Source organism: Aspergillus tanneri (genome assembly GCF_003426965.1).
Source record: "Aspergillus tanneri strain NIH1004 chromosome Unknown AapTan_5_pilon_pilon_pilon, whole genome shotgun sequence".
In the NCBI taxonomy this organism is placed as follows: Eukaryota; Fungi; Ascomycota; class Eurotiomycetes; order Eurotiales; family Aspergillaceae; genus Aspergillus; species Aspergillus tanneri.
Genome location: NW_022984632.1, coordinates 1,879,936 through 1,895,398, shown reverse-complemented (window position 1 = coordinate 1,895,398; position 15,463 = coordinate 1,879,936). Strand labels below are relative to the sequence as shown.

General features: G+C 49.1%; 7 protein-coding genes across 7 annotated transcripts; 4 read left to right on the top strand and 3 right to left on the bottom strand.

The window, feature by feature from the left end:
* Window positions 1-2,218: 2,218 nt before the first annotated feature.
* On the bottom strand, window positions 2,219-2,713 carry ATNIH1004_010033 (uncharacterized protein; the record flags this gene model as incomplete). Its single annotated transcript, XM_033574610.1, has 1 exon — window positions 2,219-2,713. The coding sequence occupies one exon, from the start codon at window positions 2,711-2,713 to the stop codon at window positions 2,219-2,221; it is 495 nt and encodes a 164-aa protein (XP_033422628.1).
* Window positions 2,714-4,132: 1,419 nt separating this feature from the next.
* Window positions 4,133-5,569, top strand: ATNIH1004_010032 (camp independent regulatory protein; the record flags this gene model as incomplete). Its single annotated transcript, XM_033574609.1, has 1 exon — window positions 4,133-5,569. The coding sequence occupies one exon, from the start codon at window positions 4,133-4,135 to the stop codon at window positions 5,567-5,569; it is 1,437 nt and encodes a 478-aa protein (XP_033422627.1).
* A 1,455-nt stretch (window positions 5,570-7,024) lies between these two features.
* On the bottom strand, window positions 7,025-8,463 carry ATNIH1004_010031 (uncharacterized protein; the record flags this gene model as incomplete). Its single annotated transcript, XM_033574608.1, has 2 exons — window positions 7,025-7,273; window positions 7,348-8,463. The coding sequence occupies 2 exons, from the start codon at window positions 8,461-8,463 to the stop codon at window positions 7,025-7,027; spliced, it is 1,365 nt and encodes a 454-aa protein (XP_033422626.1).
* A 624-nt stretch (window positions 8,464-9,087) lies between these two features.
* On the top strand, window positions 9,088-10,683 carry ATNIH1004_010030 (cardiolipin synthase; the record flags this gene model as incomplete). The annotated part of the gene is made up of 3 exons (XM_033574607.1): window positions 9,088-9,347; window positions 10,043-10,365; window positions 10,415-10,683. 3 exons carry the CDS (start codon window positions 9,088-9,090, stop codon window positions 10,681-10,683), a joined length of 852 nt encoding a protein of 283 aa, XP_033422625.1.
* Window positions 10,684-11,612: 929 nt separating this feature from the next.
* Window positions 11,613-12,345, top strand: ADI1 (acireductone dioxygenase (Ni2+-requiring); the record flags this gene model as incomplete). Its single annotated transcript, XM_033574606.1, has 3 exons — window positions 11,613-11,642; window positions 11,740-12,111; window positions 12,211-12,345. The coding sequence occupies 3 exons, from the start codon at window positions 11,613-11,615 to the stop codon at window positions 12,343-12,345; spliced, it is 537 nt and encodes a 178-aa protein (XP_033422624.1).
* A 207-nt stretch (window positions 12,346-12,552) lies between these two features.
* mmm1 (ERMES complex subunit MMM1) lies at window positions 12,553-14,145 on the bottom strand (the record flags this gene model as incomplete). The annotated part of the gene is made up of 3 exons (XM_033574605.1): window positions 12,553-13,984; window positions 14,049-14,079; window positions 14,130-14,145. The coding sequence occupies 3 exons, from the start codon at window positions 14,143-14,145 to the stop codon at window positions 12,553-12,555; spliced, it is 1,479 nt and encodes a 492-aa protein (XP_033422623.1).
* Window positions 14,146-14,372: 227 nt separating this feature from the next.
* On the top strand, window positions 14,373-15,457 carry ATNIH1004_010027 (DUF1183 domain protein; the record flags this gene model as incomplete). Its single annotated transcript, XM_033574604.1, has 3 exons — window positions 14,373-14,952; window positions 15,130-15,277; window positions 15,373-15,457. The coding sequence occupies 3 exons, from the start codon at window positions 14,373-14,375 to the stop codon at window positions 15,455-15,457; spliced, it is 813 nt and encodes a 270-aa protein (XP_033422622.1).
* Between the last annotated feature and the right edge of the window lie 6 nt (window positions 15,458-15,463).

Sequence of the window (15,463 nt, the reverse complement as noted above, 5' to 3'; positions counted from 1 at the left end):
GCGCTATCCCCCTCCCGTCCCCTTTCCCATTCTTCCTAAGTACTATTCATGATTATGATTATGGCTGCTGGGGACTTGACCGTCATTCATTTGCTCGCTGTAGGGCTCGGACCGCGTTTGCCTGTTTGGGGTTTGGGACACTTGTTGAATTGGGGGTCCCCTCCCCAACTCCCCAACTTCCCAAGGTGAGGTCCTGAGAACGAGGAACGGACGAATTAAGTAGGATCTAAACTGGCGGTACAATATCCCGTCTTCCTCTAGTTTACCATTATGACTGTTTCTTCCAGAGTCTTCTGGGACCGATTTAGTCCTCGGCTGCTTGGCGCGAGATACGACGCAAGAATACTCCGTAGGTCTATATGGAATTTGAAACCCGAACCTCCGACAAACGCGTATTCAAATTTTCTTTCCGTATTTTGCATATATTCCAAGAAAAAGAAAGTGTGTCATAGAGGATCACTCAAACATATCTCTCACTAACAAAGAGGAGTTCTCTGAGACATACCGTATGAGATCTTATGGCAAATGACATACCTGCTCAATGACGATTTGGTCAACGTACTCCGTCCGTAGAGAAATGGAGGACTAGTGGACTGGGGCAGTCCGAGACTCAATGACCAGTGCACATCATCTCGCCAATTCTTCGTCAGGGGCGGAGCCGTGGTTGGATGGCTGGGTCCACCTGCAGACAACCCCTCAATCAGCCGGCGTTCAGGCCAAGCGCTGCTCCTTGGGAGGCGATACTGTCGCAGGACGAGTCGGTGGCGTATAGTCGGCACAGTGGCCCCGAGTTAGAGATAGTAACCATTATCGATATGTATTATTAAGAATGGAGATAAATATGGAGGTGGTAACAGAATGCTTGTAGACGGAGTCAGCGTACGTTGAAAGAAGGAACATACTTTGATATGAGATCCAACGATATAGTTTTCTAGGGTTGCTCAGATATGCTTCCCCCATATGTAAGGTGGAGAGTAAAAGTCAATGGATCGAGTATCATATCTATTAATTCACTTATCATTTTGCCATTTGGCTTCTTCCCGCGTTTCCTCCTGGTCCTGTCCCCCTCCCTCCCTTCTCACTTTCCCCCCCCCAAAATACAGTAGTGCCCTCACAAGGCTCACACAGCCCCCTCCTTCTCGTTCCCCTTCCCAACCAAAATTCCAATCCGTTCCTATTATTCTTCTGTATGGACATGCTAGAAAAGCTCCACCCTTGTCGTGCCCCTGCGCATCCGTGGACATAGACAATAACGATTCTTTCCCTCCGTACCTATCTATGTACTACATATCTCACTTCCTATCCTACTGTGTGCTTAGGGTTGTAGACTAGTGAAGTCCTTGGCTACCTACCTTTCCATTCTACCTACATACATGTTATAGCTTCCCCATCGGCTGCCACGAGTCTGGAATCCGCTAGTCCTTCAGCTAAAGTAATCCGCGTACTTCCATACATAATACAAGTATACATACGCTATTATTACCTATTGATTTAGGGACCAGTGTCCATACATATGGAAGATATCATAAACCCGAAGATATATATTCCATCCAGATGGAGGCACTATATGTATGAGTATCGAGTACTCTGGAGTTTGATCTGATAATCATCTCCATCATCCCGCCCCATCGCCATCGTCCCCATTCTCAGGCCTATTTTCCTCCCTGAGTGCTATCATTTCCACCTGGGGTGGATGCAATCCCTTAGTGCTTCCTGGCAGTTTTCTCCTCTTCAATCTAGGCCAGACTGGCAAACATCACTCTCCTATTTGATTACCTCGGGTCAAATTTCGATGAGACCACCACTTCCCCTCTTCCCTTCCTTTCTCAATTAAAACAACTACATACGTCCTACTCATTTGAAATCAGTGGTTGTTCCATTGTTCCCTTGGGATTCCCAGTGGTTCAAAGGTCAAGAAAAGAGGAAACCAAAATGTAAAAAAATTAAAAAAAAAAGGCGCAAAAATAGAGAACGTCATTGACTACCGTACTTACTAAGGTTGGATAGTTACCAGAAACCCAAAACCAGCGAAAAACACCCCAGCAAAAAGTGAAACGGGGTACCTGCTTCTGTCATCCCCACTGGCTTTTTTTTTTCTTTTTTTTTCCCAATTTCATTTCTTCAGTAGGTTGATCCAATGTCTCTATTGCTTGTTTCTCTTTTTTTTCCCCCTTCTATTATTTTCTTTTTCCCCCAAGAGATGCCTTTTTTCTGCCCATTACCCAATTATTGTCGGTGCAAAAGATAAGTTTACGGATATTTTTTTGGTCAATTTCAGCCATGGGAGTAGGATTCTCGTCATGATATAATCCTGCTCTGAGTTGTGACGTTTCCCAGTCCAGAAATCATCCGAAAAGCGCCCTCCAGACCAACAGCTCCCATTGGAATGGATGATTAATGGGTCCTCGATGGCCTCATGGATGGAGATCCACCGTCGATTTACTTCCGGCGGCCTTGCCTGCTCCTTGGAATCACTAGTTTGCACCCACCCATCCCATCCCATCCCATCCCATCCCATCGCATTCTCATTTCTGCCGCTGGGCTTCTCTGCTCGGGCCTGCCACCCTGGGTCGCCCCGCTCACTCCGGTCGCTCTTCACGGTCTGGCTTTGGGCTTGCCTTGTCTTGTTCGGTCTGTCTGTCTCTTTCCCTGCAACCCGCTCCTTGCCCAGCTTCTTCTGTCTAGTTAGTTGGAACTTGCCCTTACCCTTCATCTTCTGCTATTTTTTTTGTTTTGTTTTGCTTAATGTCTCTCTTTTCCTTCTCGGAAATCATAATTAAAAAATTAATAAACAAATAAGGATAATCGACCAAAAAAAAAAATAGATAGGAATAATATGGTCTTCGATTTCGATCACCCTCAGGAAAGGGGCTTTGGATTATTTTGTTGTTCTTATTATTTTCCTCCTTTCCCCCCACAATTATTCTACCATATTATTTCCACCCCGAAAAAAAAAAAAGGGAAAAGGAATTAAAAAAAATAATAATAATAAAATAAAAGGCTTACAATACCTTACCTCTAGAAAGATACCTACCCTGCAGTGTTGATGTGAAGCTTCCTAATTTATTTACACCTACTCTAATTTTTTTTCCCTTTTCGCCTTCTTCTTTTTGATGTTTTTAATATCTTTCCTTTTCCTCCATCGTGTTTCATTCCTTTAATCAACTGTCTTTCTTCCCACCTCGTATGGCATCTTGTGGCTGTCCTCAATCTGAAAAGTGGATAAATCGGCTTACATTCCTACACCCAAACTGGCACCAAACAGCTCACCCAGCGTAAGCTGAGCTGGATTCTCTGCCTTATTCGCCTTCAACTTGCCAGAATATTTTTTTTCTTCTATATCACTTTTTTTTTTTTTTTTTTTTTGCCTTACAGAAAATTATATATATATTTATATATATATTTATATATTTACTTTATTCTTCGTTACAGGGCCAGACAAAGAGCGAATTTCTACTTCATCTGCGAAAGAAGACTAAAGCTTGGGAATCACCGCAGCTTTCCTGTGGTTGAGGAGTCTAGTCAACCATTTGATCCGATCGCTATCCGTGGAACTAGAGCTCCATTTGACCCAGCTTTTTCTTAGGCCCAGGCGACTCTCTCCAGATCCATCCAACCTGTCTCACGAACATTTGAGAGAGAACGGGCCCGTGCTTGCTGTCGATCCGGGTCGCCCAGGACTAGGTAGTCTTAGACTCTTGACGAGGGGGGGGGTTTAAACTCGCACCATCGACCCTTTCCTACGGTTCACTGTCATCGTGAGGTCCCTCAACCTGTCATCCTTTCGATCTTGTCCGGGAGGCTCCCTCTTTCCTGTGAGGTTATTTGCCTCCCCCTCCCTACCTTTTTCTTACCCCCATCTCTCCTTTCTACGAGTGAATCGTTTGGCCTTTTTTTTTTTTTTCTCCCCTCAAGAAGTTCTCGTCCTGGCGACCATCGTATCCCAATTGTGCTTCCTTACCTGTTGTTGCGTATACTCCTGCGGTTTCTTCCTTTGGTGAGGTTGAGGACCGGTGTCAGCGTAGCCGTGCTGTTGCGAAACCTTGATCAGCAGCGGTCTTAACTTTGATCGATTTTACCTCTCTGGTCCCTTACAACTAAGTTCAAACCCACAAATAAAAAACACAAAACAATGGTCAACGGCACTACAACGGTGTTGGAGCCGACTTATATGGGATATGTCGCGACTACTAACGACGCTTTAATCCTGTTCGAGGCCTGCTTGACCGGTGTTCTTCATCATGTGCCCCGTCGACCGCACGATCGCGAACGCGGCCATCTGGTCCGCAGCGGCAGCGTGTTTATCTACGAGGAGAACTCATCGGGGATCAAACGGTGGACGGATGGAGTGACCTGGAGCCCCAGTCGAATTTTGGGCAACTTCCTGGTGTATCGGGAGCTCGAAAAGCCATTTCCACCGGGGGAAAAGAAGCGAGCAATGAAGAAGGCGAACCGACGCCCCGTGCCTTCAAGACCCGGCGAACCCTACCCGCGACAGGAAGGCAACGGGACGGGCTATTCTCCGCCAGCTACGGCAGGCTCTTTTGGGGAAAGATCGCAGCAGAGTGAGATGGAGCGAGCGCTAGTGGGGTCCCTGGTGGATTCGTACGGCTTCAAGGATTCGGGCTTGGTCAAGAAGACAATGAGCGTGACTGTTTCCGGCGTTACGCACCATCTTGTTTCGTATTACAGCGTTGAAGATGTGTTGCGGGGGGCTTTGAGTCCACCATCGATGGTCGAGTCATTGCGCTTCATCCGACCTCGTCCAGAGCTTACGCAGAAACAAAGCTTCCGGGCTCCGATTGATGATTTGGAAACGGGGACTATGGAGAGTCCCAACGATCCGTCTCACGCTCTATATGGGTATCGTCCTCAGCTGGTAGCCCCCCCAGGATACGCACTCACAAACCCTCCTCACCCGGAATTCTACATGCACGCAGCAGCACCTTATGCTGCAACTCATCCTCCACAGTCCGCGAACATCACCGGGTATTCCATGCCAGGGTCGGTACCTGCAGCTCAAGCACCAAACCCATATCTGCCCGCTCCTTCGGCACCGACTCAGATCCCTCAGAAACCGGACGACTATGTTCACTTTCGGGCCCCATCACAATACGGAGCCGGATTTGATTCCCTCGCCCAAAACTCTTTATCATCCTCCATTCCGTCTGCACTCAGTGCGACTATGCCGAGTTCGTTGAGTGACCGGAATCGCTCCCAGTCGGAACATAGCCCATCGGCGTATCGAAACTCTTCGATTTCATCGCGCAGCATTGCAACAGATGCGACTTCTCCAATGGATCCTGCCACCCCCGCCACATATTCGCGCGCAAGCTTTAGTTTAGGGAGTCAAATGGATGCGTCATCTCATCATTCGCCCCTGGAACAACGCGGCATGTCGGCATTTGATCCCAGCATTCCACGTCGGGAGTCAAACCCCATACCCACACCTTACTATGGCGGAAATGACAGGCCTCAGTATTACATGAATGCTACAACTCCAGCGGCCCATGCAAATTATCCAGTTTCGACATGGACAACGGCTGCTCCAGCTCAACCACAAGTATAAATACCCTACGCTTTTGAATCGTCTTTTTTTAATTTTATTTTATTTTTATTTTTTTCCGGTTCGCTTATTTCGATTTCCCCTCCTACGTTTTCTCTCCAAAAGGGCGGCAGTTTGGGAAATAGACTATGCTTATTCGCTGTGGATGACTACCCGGGTGAAACTGCTCTTAGAGGAGAAATTGGTGGCTTTTTCTATTGAGTCCAACTTGACGTTTGCCTGTTTGCCCAACGATGGTATGATGTTGTTTGAAATGCTTTTCTGCAGTCCTTTTTTCATCAGTTCATACGTTTCTATGGGAACAATTTTTCGTGCGTGTCGATTTAACGTGATTATGAGCAATGGGTCGGTTTGGGTGGCACGGTCTGGGGCGGTTATCTGATTTTTACCATTATTACTCTTTATGCGTCTTTTTTTTTTTTTTTTTTTTTGCGTACTACGATCATGTTTACTCAGGGAGAAAGTCATGGACCCTGTTCAGGGGTGTCTGGGAGGTGATGCCACCCGCCAGTGACCTAGTTGAAACAAGGCTCTTGGTGGCCTTGTCTTCTTTGCCTTTTCTTTTCCACTCACTGCGTACGAGCTATTATCATGTTCTTCATCTCATTCGTTCTATTACCCGCTCTCTTCCGTTACGATTGATTGCGTTTCTCAGCGAGGAGCTGGTGATAGCATTGCACTCCGTCTTATATTAGCTTATTACTAGCAATACCACTACGGATCGCAAGATGCTTTTGAGACAGGCCGACCACGCATATGTAGTATGATGCGACTCCTGTATTGCTGTTTTTCTATGAAGGGCTGCAAATACAGTGACGGACGCGTAATGATAGCATCCATTTTTAATTTGCTCTGGTACACTTTTTTTCCCTTTTTCTAGAAATGGTTACTATTATTTCCATTCCGCGGTTCTTTCTCCCGTTGAAGATGTCACTCTGACAGGATTGCGTGCAACCTGTCGTCCCACCATCGCCAGTTGGGGTCGAGTACCGCCCAACTAGCCGGAGATCCACCCACCAATTTACTGTAGATAAGTATCTTTGATGTCGATTTCCCACTGACACGAGTTCCGTATACTCTGTAGTAAACCGGGTCAATAAGATCCATGCAGATCATGTCACAGTGGGCCGATTCACTCTGGCCCCACTGCCATGGATCTGATGAAGTAATCGTGCACGAGATTAACTAACTAGTTAGCTGACTAGTAATCGTAGTAGTTACGTAGCGTAGCATAGCACAGCGTAGCATAACATCCTGTTGCGTAAGGGATTTCATGCATGCATGCTTGATTGATTCTATAATTGATTCACTATGGAGTACGTATGTCTGGCCCAGCTGAGCTTGCGTGTATTTCGTCATCATGACTGGCTCATTGCCAGCTTTAATGAAATAAAACGTCTACTATTGAAAGTTGGAGGGCTGGCTAGCTGGAAAGGCTCTCTTCCGCGGAGTGAACCGCTAGTTTTCGTTATCATCCAGCAGGACTCGAATGGATAAAGATCTCGGGTCAAGCCCAGGCACCATGGGCGCGCCATTCCGGTTTACTTCCACCTGTCCTGGAATTCCAGATGTCAATGGCATCTGGCCCGGCTCCACTGGGAATGGCAGTCTGGCTGAACCTCGAAGCGGCTCGACTAAGCTGAAATCTCTGGTGACGTCGCGGAGGATGTCGTTGTCATCTTGGACTATTCCTCCGTCTGGAGCGAGCTGTATTATGTTCGAGGAGTGTTAGCATTCGTCGTGAGGATCTATTTGACACTCTGTTCTCCAGGGTGACTTACAACAGAAGGGAACTTCCTCCCCGGCATGCGGACATAGCCATCGAAGGAGCTCTCCAGGGTTGCGAAATTGAATCCCTTCTCCGAAGTAATAGGTTCAAACCTCTGGCCCACCTGGACTCGAAAGTCCACCGGCCGTCGAGGAACCGGCCGGTACTTGGAAAGACCCAACAACCAGCTGGGATAACTGCAGCAGCCGCATTGGAGCACCGGGTCGATTTCCAGCGAGAATCGCACCCGACTGTCCGCGCGCGGTTTCTGGATCAACATCGCGAAAGTGAATTCCCGTGGCAACCCTGACCGCTGCAGATTGTTCTCCTCCAGCGACCAGACAATCTCGCCGGCTTCGACATCAAACTTGCGTCCGCGCGGACTCTTCAATGACCGCACTGAGCCTTGGATCCTCATCATCTCGTACCGTCGGTATCGTCCATTTATTCCCCCCGAGGGCGTTAGGCTGGCCATCAGCGGGAGGTCGGCTACCCCCAGAGATCCGGAGAGACTGTAACTCCATTGTAAGGTTTCAGGCGACACGGCGCCATAAAGGAGATGTGGCGCGTGCATCAGAAACCGGGGGTTTCTGGTGCGGGGCTTCTGCGAGGGGTGGGAGAGGGACGAATTCCTGGTAGGAGGACTGTCTCGATGGCTGCTGACGGAAGCGCGGATGGTCGCTGCCTTGAAGCGATGCACCATTGTATCGGGCGAATGAAAAACGAAACTGATTCCCAGGAAGTCAACGTGGTCGGCATCCTGGTCTGAGATGGCAGGGCTGGAGTAGAACCCATGCTGCAGTCGCTGTACATGTGCGGTTATGTAGGCATCTCCGGGGAGTCGACGCTCGTAGATACAGGCTCTGTTGACAAGGAGACGGGGGTTGGCGAGGTTGGGGTCCGTGGTCTCCGAGGAGGTGCCGGCGGAGGGACGAGGTCTTGTGGAGGATGACGGAGGCTCTGGAGCTGCTGAAGCTGTGGGAGCTGTGGGAGCTGTGGGAGCTGGTGTAGCTGCTGGCACTCGCGCTGGAGGAACTGCCCGCGGATGATCGATCGTCACCATGGCCATGCTGAGTCTTTTCCTTGTGGATGATGACTCGGCGCTGTCGCTATCATCTGATGTACCCATGGCGACGACGCACAGAAAGGCCACATCCTATATTGCGGTCGGAAGGGGAGGTTGACACATCCATAGCATGAGGTTTTTGATGTACAGTTTCTACCTCATTTATGGAGAGTCGTCCATGACGACGACACTGACCTGGAACAGATGTTCCTCCTTTATCAGGTGAGGGTGAATCGCTGGGAGTCAGATGAGAGAGGTGGAATGGGTCGACCTGGTGAATAACAACGTCAGCTGCGATCATCCACCCCGTAAGATATCGCAGGCTTTGATTCGTCTGGTTTGTCTCCTCTTCTTTTTCCCGTGGTCGCTGGTGAGGGGAAGAGTCACCACGACGATCACTGGGTGTGTATAGACTTTTACTCCTCTGTAGTATATTTTAAAGATCCTACTATAGATAGCTACTACACAACATACTATCTACCATTCGGTCAGTCGATGGTTAGTATAATCATTTTAATTAGGAACCACAGTATCTATCTATCTATTTATCCGTCGATCTATATATCTGTGTCTAACATCTGAATCGTCGATCTTTGTTTTTCTTTCCTCCCTGCAGATATACTTATCATGTGACTTGGTCACATGACCACGCATCATGTGTTTATCCGATCAACCTTCCCTCAAATCATGAGCCTCGATTGGCTATATAGCTCCATCCATCTGTTCCTTCGTCCACGTCGCCTCGGCCACTCGTGGGGCTCAATTGCACTCCTCCGTGGATGGCAGTTGCGTGGCTCAGTTGATATCTGCCCTCTTGCCTACCTTTGCCAACTGAAGTGTCCAAAACTGAAATTTGACCGGTACTCGGATATCATCGATCTGTCGCCTCCGGTAGAACAGTTACTGGCCCATTCTCCCAGTGTTGGAGTGGCCCAAATTAAGACCCGGTATTTGTTTCTGGTAGTACCGTTGTCTGGTCTCCGATATTTTTGCAGCGATTGGTCTATGAGATGACTGCTTGCATATTGTGATAGTAGATCTCACACCTGGATCTCACAATTGATTTGCCTTTCTCTCCGTCACTCTTGTTGTTAAACTCTGTGGCTCGTTTCCCTTTCAATTGTCAATTTGGAATTCCATAATGGCTGTGGGCCTGTGTCTTCTAGCGCCTGCTCGCGCATCCAGACAATACTACTCTCTTCTACCATGTAGAACCCCTCCCATTGCACATGCCCCAGTTATGCGGACGGTATCGCAAAGATTTCGACTGAAGGAGCCTTGTTCTAGTCCAATCTTTACGTTGGCCGGGAATCTATGGTCGTTGCAGCGCCGGTAGGATCTCTCTTTCCCCTCTCTCCCATCGGTCGACTTGGTGACTGGGCAAACGAAGGTCGTTGACTGGCTATTAGCTCGGTGGGAAAGGGAACCTTGACTCGTACCACGTCTTCACCATGGGGGCAAAAGTTCTCCCAGCAGAAGAGATTGTATATGGCCGGGAAAAATTCAAATCAATCCGACCCCACGGAGTAGGTTGTCACTACCTTTTTGATTCCATCGCGTCTCCACGACAGCATCTTTTGGATATGTGACTTGTCTATCCCCTATAAATTTGGCTCGAATCTTTCAGACTGACTCGACACAGTGCTGGATCCGACTCCAAGAAGTCTCCAGTTCTTTCTCGAATCCCGCTCCCCAGTACCCATGAAAACATCTACACCATCCCCAATATCCTAACCTTCTCACGTCTGGTCGCTGCCCCTATGGTAGGGTATTTTTTGGTCCATAACCAGCATGTGGCCGCGCTAAGTCTCTTTGCATATGCTGGCATCACGGACCTCGTTGACGGTCATATTGCACGACGCTATAACCTCCAAACAGTGGTCGGAACGATTATCGACCCGATGGCCGACAAGCTGCTCATGACCATTGGTGTGGCTTGTCTCGCAGTCAACGGGTCTATCCCTCGTGCGTTGTGTCTGTCATCAAATCTCGAGTCTTGCTGACCGATCCGTAGTTTGGCTTGCAGTCATCATTCTCGGGCGAGATGTCGGTCTTGCCCTATCTGCGATCTACTATCGCTGGATCTCTCTCCCTCCGCCCAAGACCATGGCCCGGTACTGGGACTTTTCTCTCCCTTCTGCAGAAGTGAAGCCCACGACGATTTCCAAAGTCAACACGGCCTTGCAGCTTCTGCTCGTTGGAAGTGCCATCGCAATGCCGGTGGTTCCTGAAGCGTTTTTAGATGCATTGAACCTTAAGGAAATAATGACTGGATTCCAGTGAGTATATTGCCTTCAGTTCCCCAGCCATTGTATGTCCCTTGCCTTGTTTGTGTATGGGGAAAAAGAACGAGCGGGCGATGTAGTCCAGTTCGATGAGAAGATAAACACATACGACCACAGGGTGTGGAAAACAGGGCTTCCCGTCCGCTCAGCCGTACTTAAGCCACACGCCGGCCGGTTAGTAGTTGGGTGGGTGACCACCAGCGAATCCCGGCTGTTTTTTTTTTTTTTTTTTTTTTTTTTTTTTTTTTGTAACCGATTGATTGCCTCTCTGTCTTTTCCCTGTTTGACTGTTATTATAACTTCGACTGACATATCCAGGTACATTGTTGCAGCGACTACCATCTGGTCGGGACTGAGCTACATGTTTTCGAGGAATGCAGTGAAAATTTTAACAAAAGAAGAAGTGCAGAAGCGTATTGCCAGAGCTGGTAACAAGAAGTCCTACTAATTAGAAGTTGTACTGTATGTATATACTGAACAAAATATGTATAATGGAACATAGCAATCGGATGATTTGCCGGATGATTTATCAGGGTTAACTTTTGTTGGATGGACTTGAGTAACCGACATTGGAGTCCTTTTCCCTATATTACATGATAGAGATATTCCCCGTATATGATCTAATGGCCAACACTGTTACCAAAGAACCACAGCATCATCAAAAGTCACCGGAGTTACAGCAGTGACCTGTTACTTTTCAATTGCCGGTTAAGTCCGAAGACGGTGACTACAGCTGACGTAATCGGCTCGACTCTTGCACCATCGACTGCAGCCAATTGCGGGGCGGCGTTTTTTCACCCCGCTCTCCATTGGGTTCGGATCTTTCTTACCCAGCGTCTATTTATTCAGTTCATCTGGGCTCTCACATTCGTTTTAGGGATCTCACGGACTAGTATACTGTATCTGTTCTCAAGACGACAGTTCACCATGAGAGCATACTGGTATGATAACCAGCCGGTAAGTTTCACTATATTATACCTGTGATGCGATTCATCTGTCCTATAATAGACCTTTCTTTCTTTCATTCTATTAATAACTAACTAATTGAGTAAAGGGTGACCAGCGTGAACCCCACGATTCCGGCCGCTCCGTCTCGGAATCCTATCTTGCCTCCATCGGCGTCTTCTACCGCCACTGTCCCACCATCGAGTCGGTTGATGAGCTTGCCGCCGAACGGGGCTACAAGAACCGCGATGAAGTGATCGTCTCACCGCAGACGATGGGCGAAGCATACGAATCGAAGGTGAAAATGTTCTTCGCAGAACATTTGCATGAAGACGAGGAGATCCGCTACATTCGTGATGGCGAAGGTTACTTCGATGTGCGTGGTCAGCACGACGAATGGGTCCGCATCAAACTCGCGAAAGATGATTTGATCATTCTTCCGGCGGGGATTTATCATCGGTTTACGACGGATGATAATAATGTATGTTTGTTTTCGCCTTTTTTTCTGTCTAGGTTATTCCGTTGGACTGGATTGGTTCCTCATCTTTGGCTCTCCCTAGAGTCGCGCTAACGTTTGTAGTATGTTAAGGCGATGCGTCTCTTCCAGGAGGAACCCAAGTGGACTCCCCTGAACCGTAGCGACGAGGTGGATACGAACCAACATCGGAAGTCTTATCTGGAACAGATTGGAAATACCGCTGTCGCCGCAAACTAGAATAATTATCTACTGGCTATGGAACGACTCTTTTAATCCTTTCTCTTTTTCTGGACGGCATAGCTGATCCGGATGTTTTGTATATATTTAGGCCATGAAATTATGAGAGTTTGTTTACCCAATTGAGATATGTATCTGGTGACACTACCATCTATAGAAGCTATACTTTTAGTCATTCTCAAAAAGTCATCAAAAGCGTAGCATATTCTACTGTGCCGCTGCATCAGGCATAGCACCTGGCATTTGTAATTGGTCACTCATACCACCAGTGCTGGCCTCTCGAGCCAAACTATGACTGCGGAACCCCCCCGTCTCAACATTGAAGCTACTGGACCGGGAGACACTGTCGAACGGAGGCCGCATTCCCAGACGTCCACGGTAGCGCAGGCCGTCTGGTTCTCGGTCACTATCATCGTCCCGGAGCGGATTTCCCACGTCGGCGGACATGGCAGACCGTGGGGCCGCATTGGATCCGGTTTCAGAGTCCTCACCAGTCCGCACACCTGTTCGGCCCATCCGAGGCCAAAGGTCCGGCAACCCCACCACCTGCACACGGGGTTCAACAACTCGTTCTTCAAACCACGCATGAACGCGGGCTTCCACTAATTGTGCCACCTTGGGCACATCCTGCAGTCTACTGCGGGAGCCGATCAGAGACCTCACGGAAAGGTCGAGCCGGTAATCCGGTAGAAAAGAGAATGCGACATTGCTCTTCCGAGTACCGGGTTTAAGGTCCACTTGTGGATTATTGGCCGTGTCAGGTTGGCCACCCTCCGCGGTGTTTTGGGGTTGTGAGGGAGAATGGGCGGCTGCGTGCGCAGTGGGCGGAGATGGCGACGGTGACGGCGTGTGGAGGGGAGGCGTCGACGCTGGTACTAGGGAAATGCATAACGTGCCCGAGAACCGAACAACTGAAATAGACAGGGCAACGGGGAGGATTGCAGAGCATGGTTTGGGGTAGTTTAGCAGCAAGGAAGTCTCAATGGCAATCGATAGGTTATCGTCGCTCAAGTCCACGTCCATCAATGCCTGTAGTCTTCCACCGTCGGAGTTGGGATCATCAACCGCAATGATGCGGCAGTTACTAAATATCGGAAATTCCTCTCCAAGGGATATGTCCGTCACCGTGATATTGTCTATGAAGGAAGGCTTCTTTTCCGGATTGTTCAACGCCGCCGTGAGCGAGCTGAGAATGGAAGACGTCGGTGAATCCTTCAAGAGGTACGCGGTTTGTCTATATTGTGCGATGGTTTGTGCAATCAGGACATTGAACCAATCCAGTGATTCAGGTTGATGAGAAGAGTGGTGGACCCGATGGCGGCCATGTTTTGTCGGCGGGTTGGTCGGAATGGAACCATAGTAGGTCTTCCGGAGGATGGATCGAGTGTTGGTCGACGACGACGGGACGGGACGAAGAACGTTCGAGGTCGACGGCTTTTCTCTTAAGGATCTAGAGGTCCCGGAGGTCCCATCATTCGAGGCGATGGTATAGATCGAATTGGAGCGTCGGTGCGTTGCGGAACGGAGGCCACGAGAGGGCGGAGGCGGCGCTTCACCGAAGATGAAGAACTTGATGAAGGCTCCAATCAACAGGACCACGGAGAGCTGACCCAGGAGAAACCCCTGGGTAAACGATAATCTGGGACACCTGGTCAGTCACTTCGGTGGGATGCAACGAAAGGGGACCGATCTTGCTGGCGTACGAGGACTGAGCCGAAACGGGCGAAGATTCATCTGGTTGTCCGTGAGCGAAGGGCAGGAAAAAAGAAAGTAAGGAATCGCACTTTGCTGGAAGGCCATTTTCCGCCGTTGTACCACTCAGTCTCAGGCCTTAACCCATCGCCACGTCCGTGTTCTATCAGGATGTTTTTCAGGTGTAATGAGTAGAAGTCAAGAAGAGCGGAGTGGTGACCCGAATGAGGACTAGTGCCGTTATCGCTTACTCCAAACTCCGTAACTAATATATACCAAAGAACAACTAACCATATCCTCAGCATGTCGGTCCAATGGAGATCTGAATCATACCGATGAGGTCGTCCATCATTCTGCGGTTCGTTCTGGCCATTTTCCTTGCGGCCCCGGCCCTTTCACATGGCCCATCCCCTCGAAACAACCCCTCAGGCAACAATGCCATTCTACTCTCTCAAGTCCAGACTCTGACCCTCCGGGCAAATCGACTCACTTCCTCTCGTCGCGTGTCTCCCATCCCCCAGTTACAATGTACGGGGCCTTCAAAGCGTCTCTGTGACATGTACCCTATTGATGTCATGCGATGCAGCAATGCGGGCTACGACTACGACGAAGAGGATGTCCAGTGGACCTGCACCGCATCTCTACCCCCCGAGCTAAAGCTAGGTGCAACGGATGTGGTATGTGAGGGATATCGGAATGCAGACGACCGCTGGGTTCTGAAAGGGAGCTGTGGTGTGGAGTATCGGTTGCTCCTGACCGACCTGGGAGAGAGGAAATTTGGCCGAGAGCTCGAGGACAACTGGTCCGAGACGACGGCACGTCACAAATGGCAGAACGTAGTGGGAAGCCTGATATTTTTTGGATTTATGGTCGCTGTTTTTGTTTTCATCCTGTGGAGCCAGTGCTTCGGTCGACGTGATGGCCGAGGGGATCCTTTCGGTCGTGGTTGGGGTGGGTTCAATGGTGGTGGTGGTGGCGGCGGCGGCGGCAGAGGTGGTCCCTATTACGACCCTCCGCCTCCATATAACAGCTATCCAGATATCTCCCGCGGATGGAGGCCAGGATTTTGGACGGGTGCGTTGGGTGGTACAGCTGTTGGCTATGAGTTCGGGAGACGACGCAATGGTTACAGAGGCACGTCGTCGTTCAACAGAAATGACCCGGGGGAAGGTAGTTCACGATCATCTCGATTCTCCGCACCCACTTCTACAAGCACTGGATTTGGTTCGACAAGACGCAGGTAACCTCATAATTTACTGGTTATCGTTGCTTTACTCGCCTAGAGTGCTGGATACCTCAAATCATGCGGGGTTGTTGCGATTCGATAACGTGTAGTCGACAGGTCCTAATGAGCTATGGTTTTCAAAGAGCTGGCAACGCCAAGATCAAGGCCATTGTGGAAATTCTGTTGCGAATCTAAAAATGC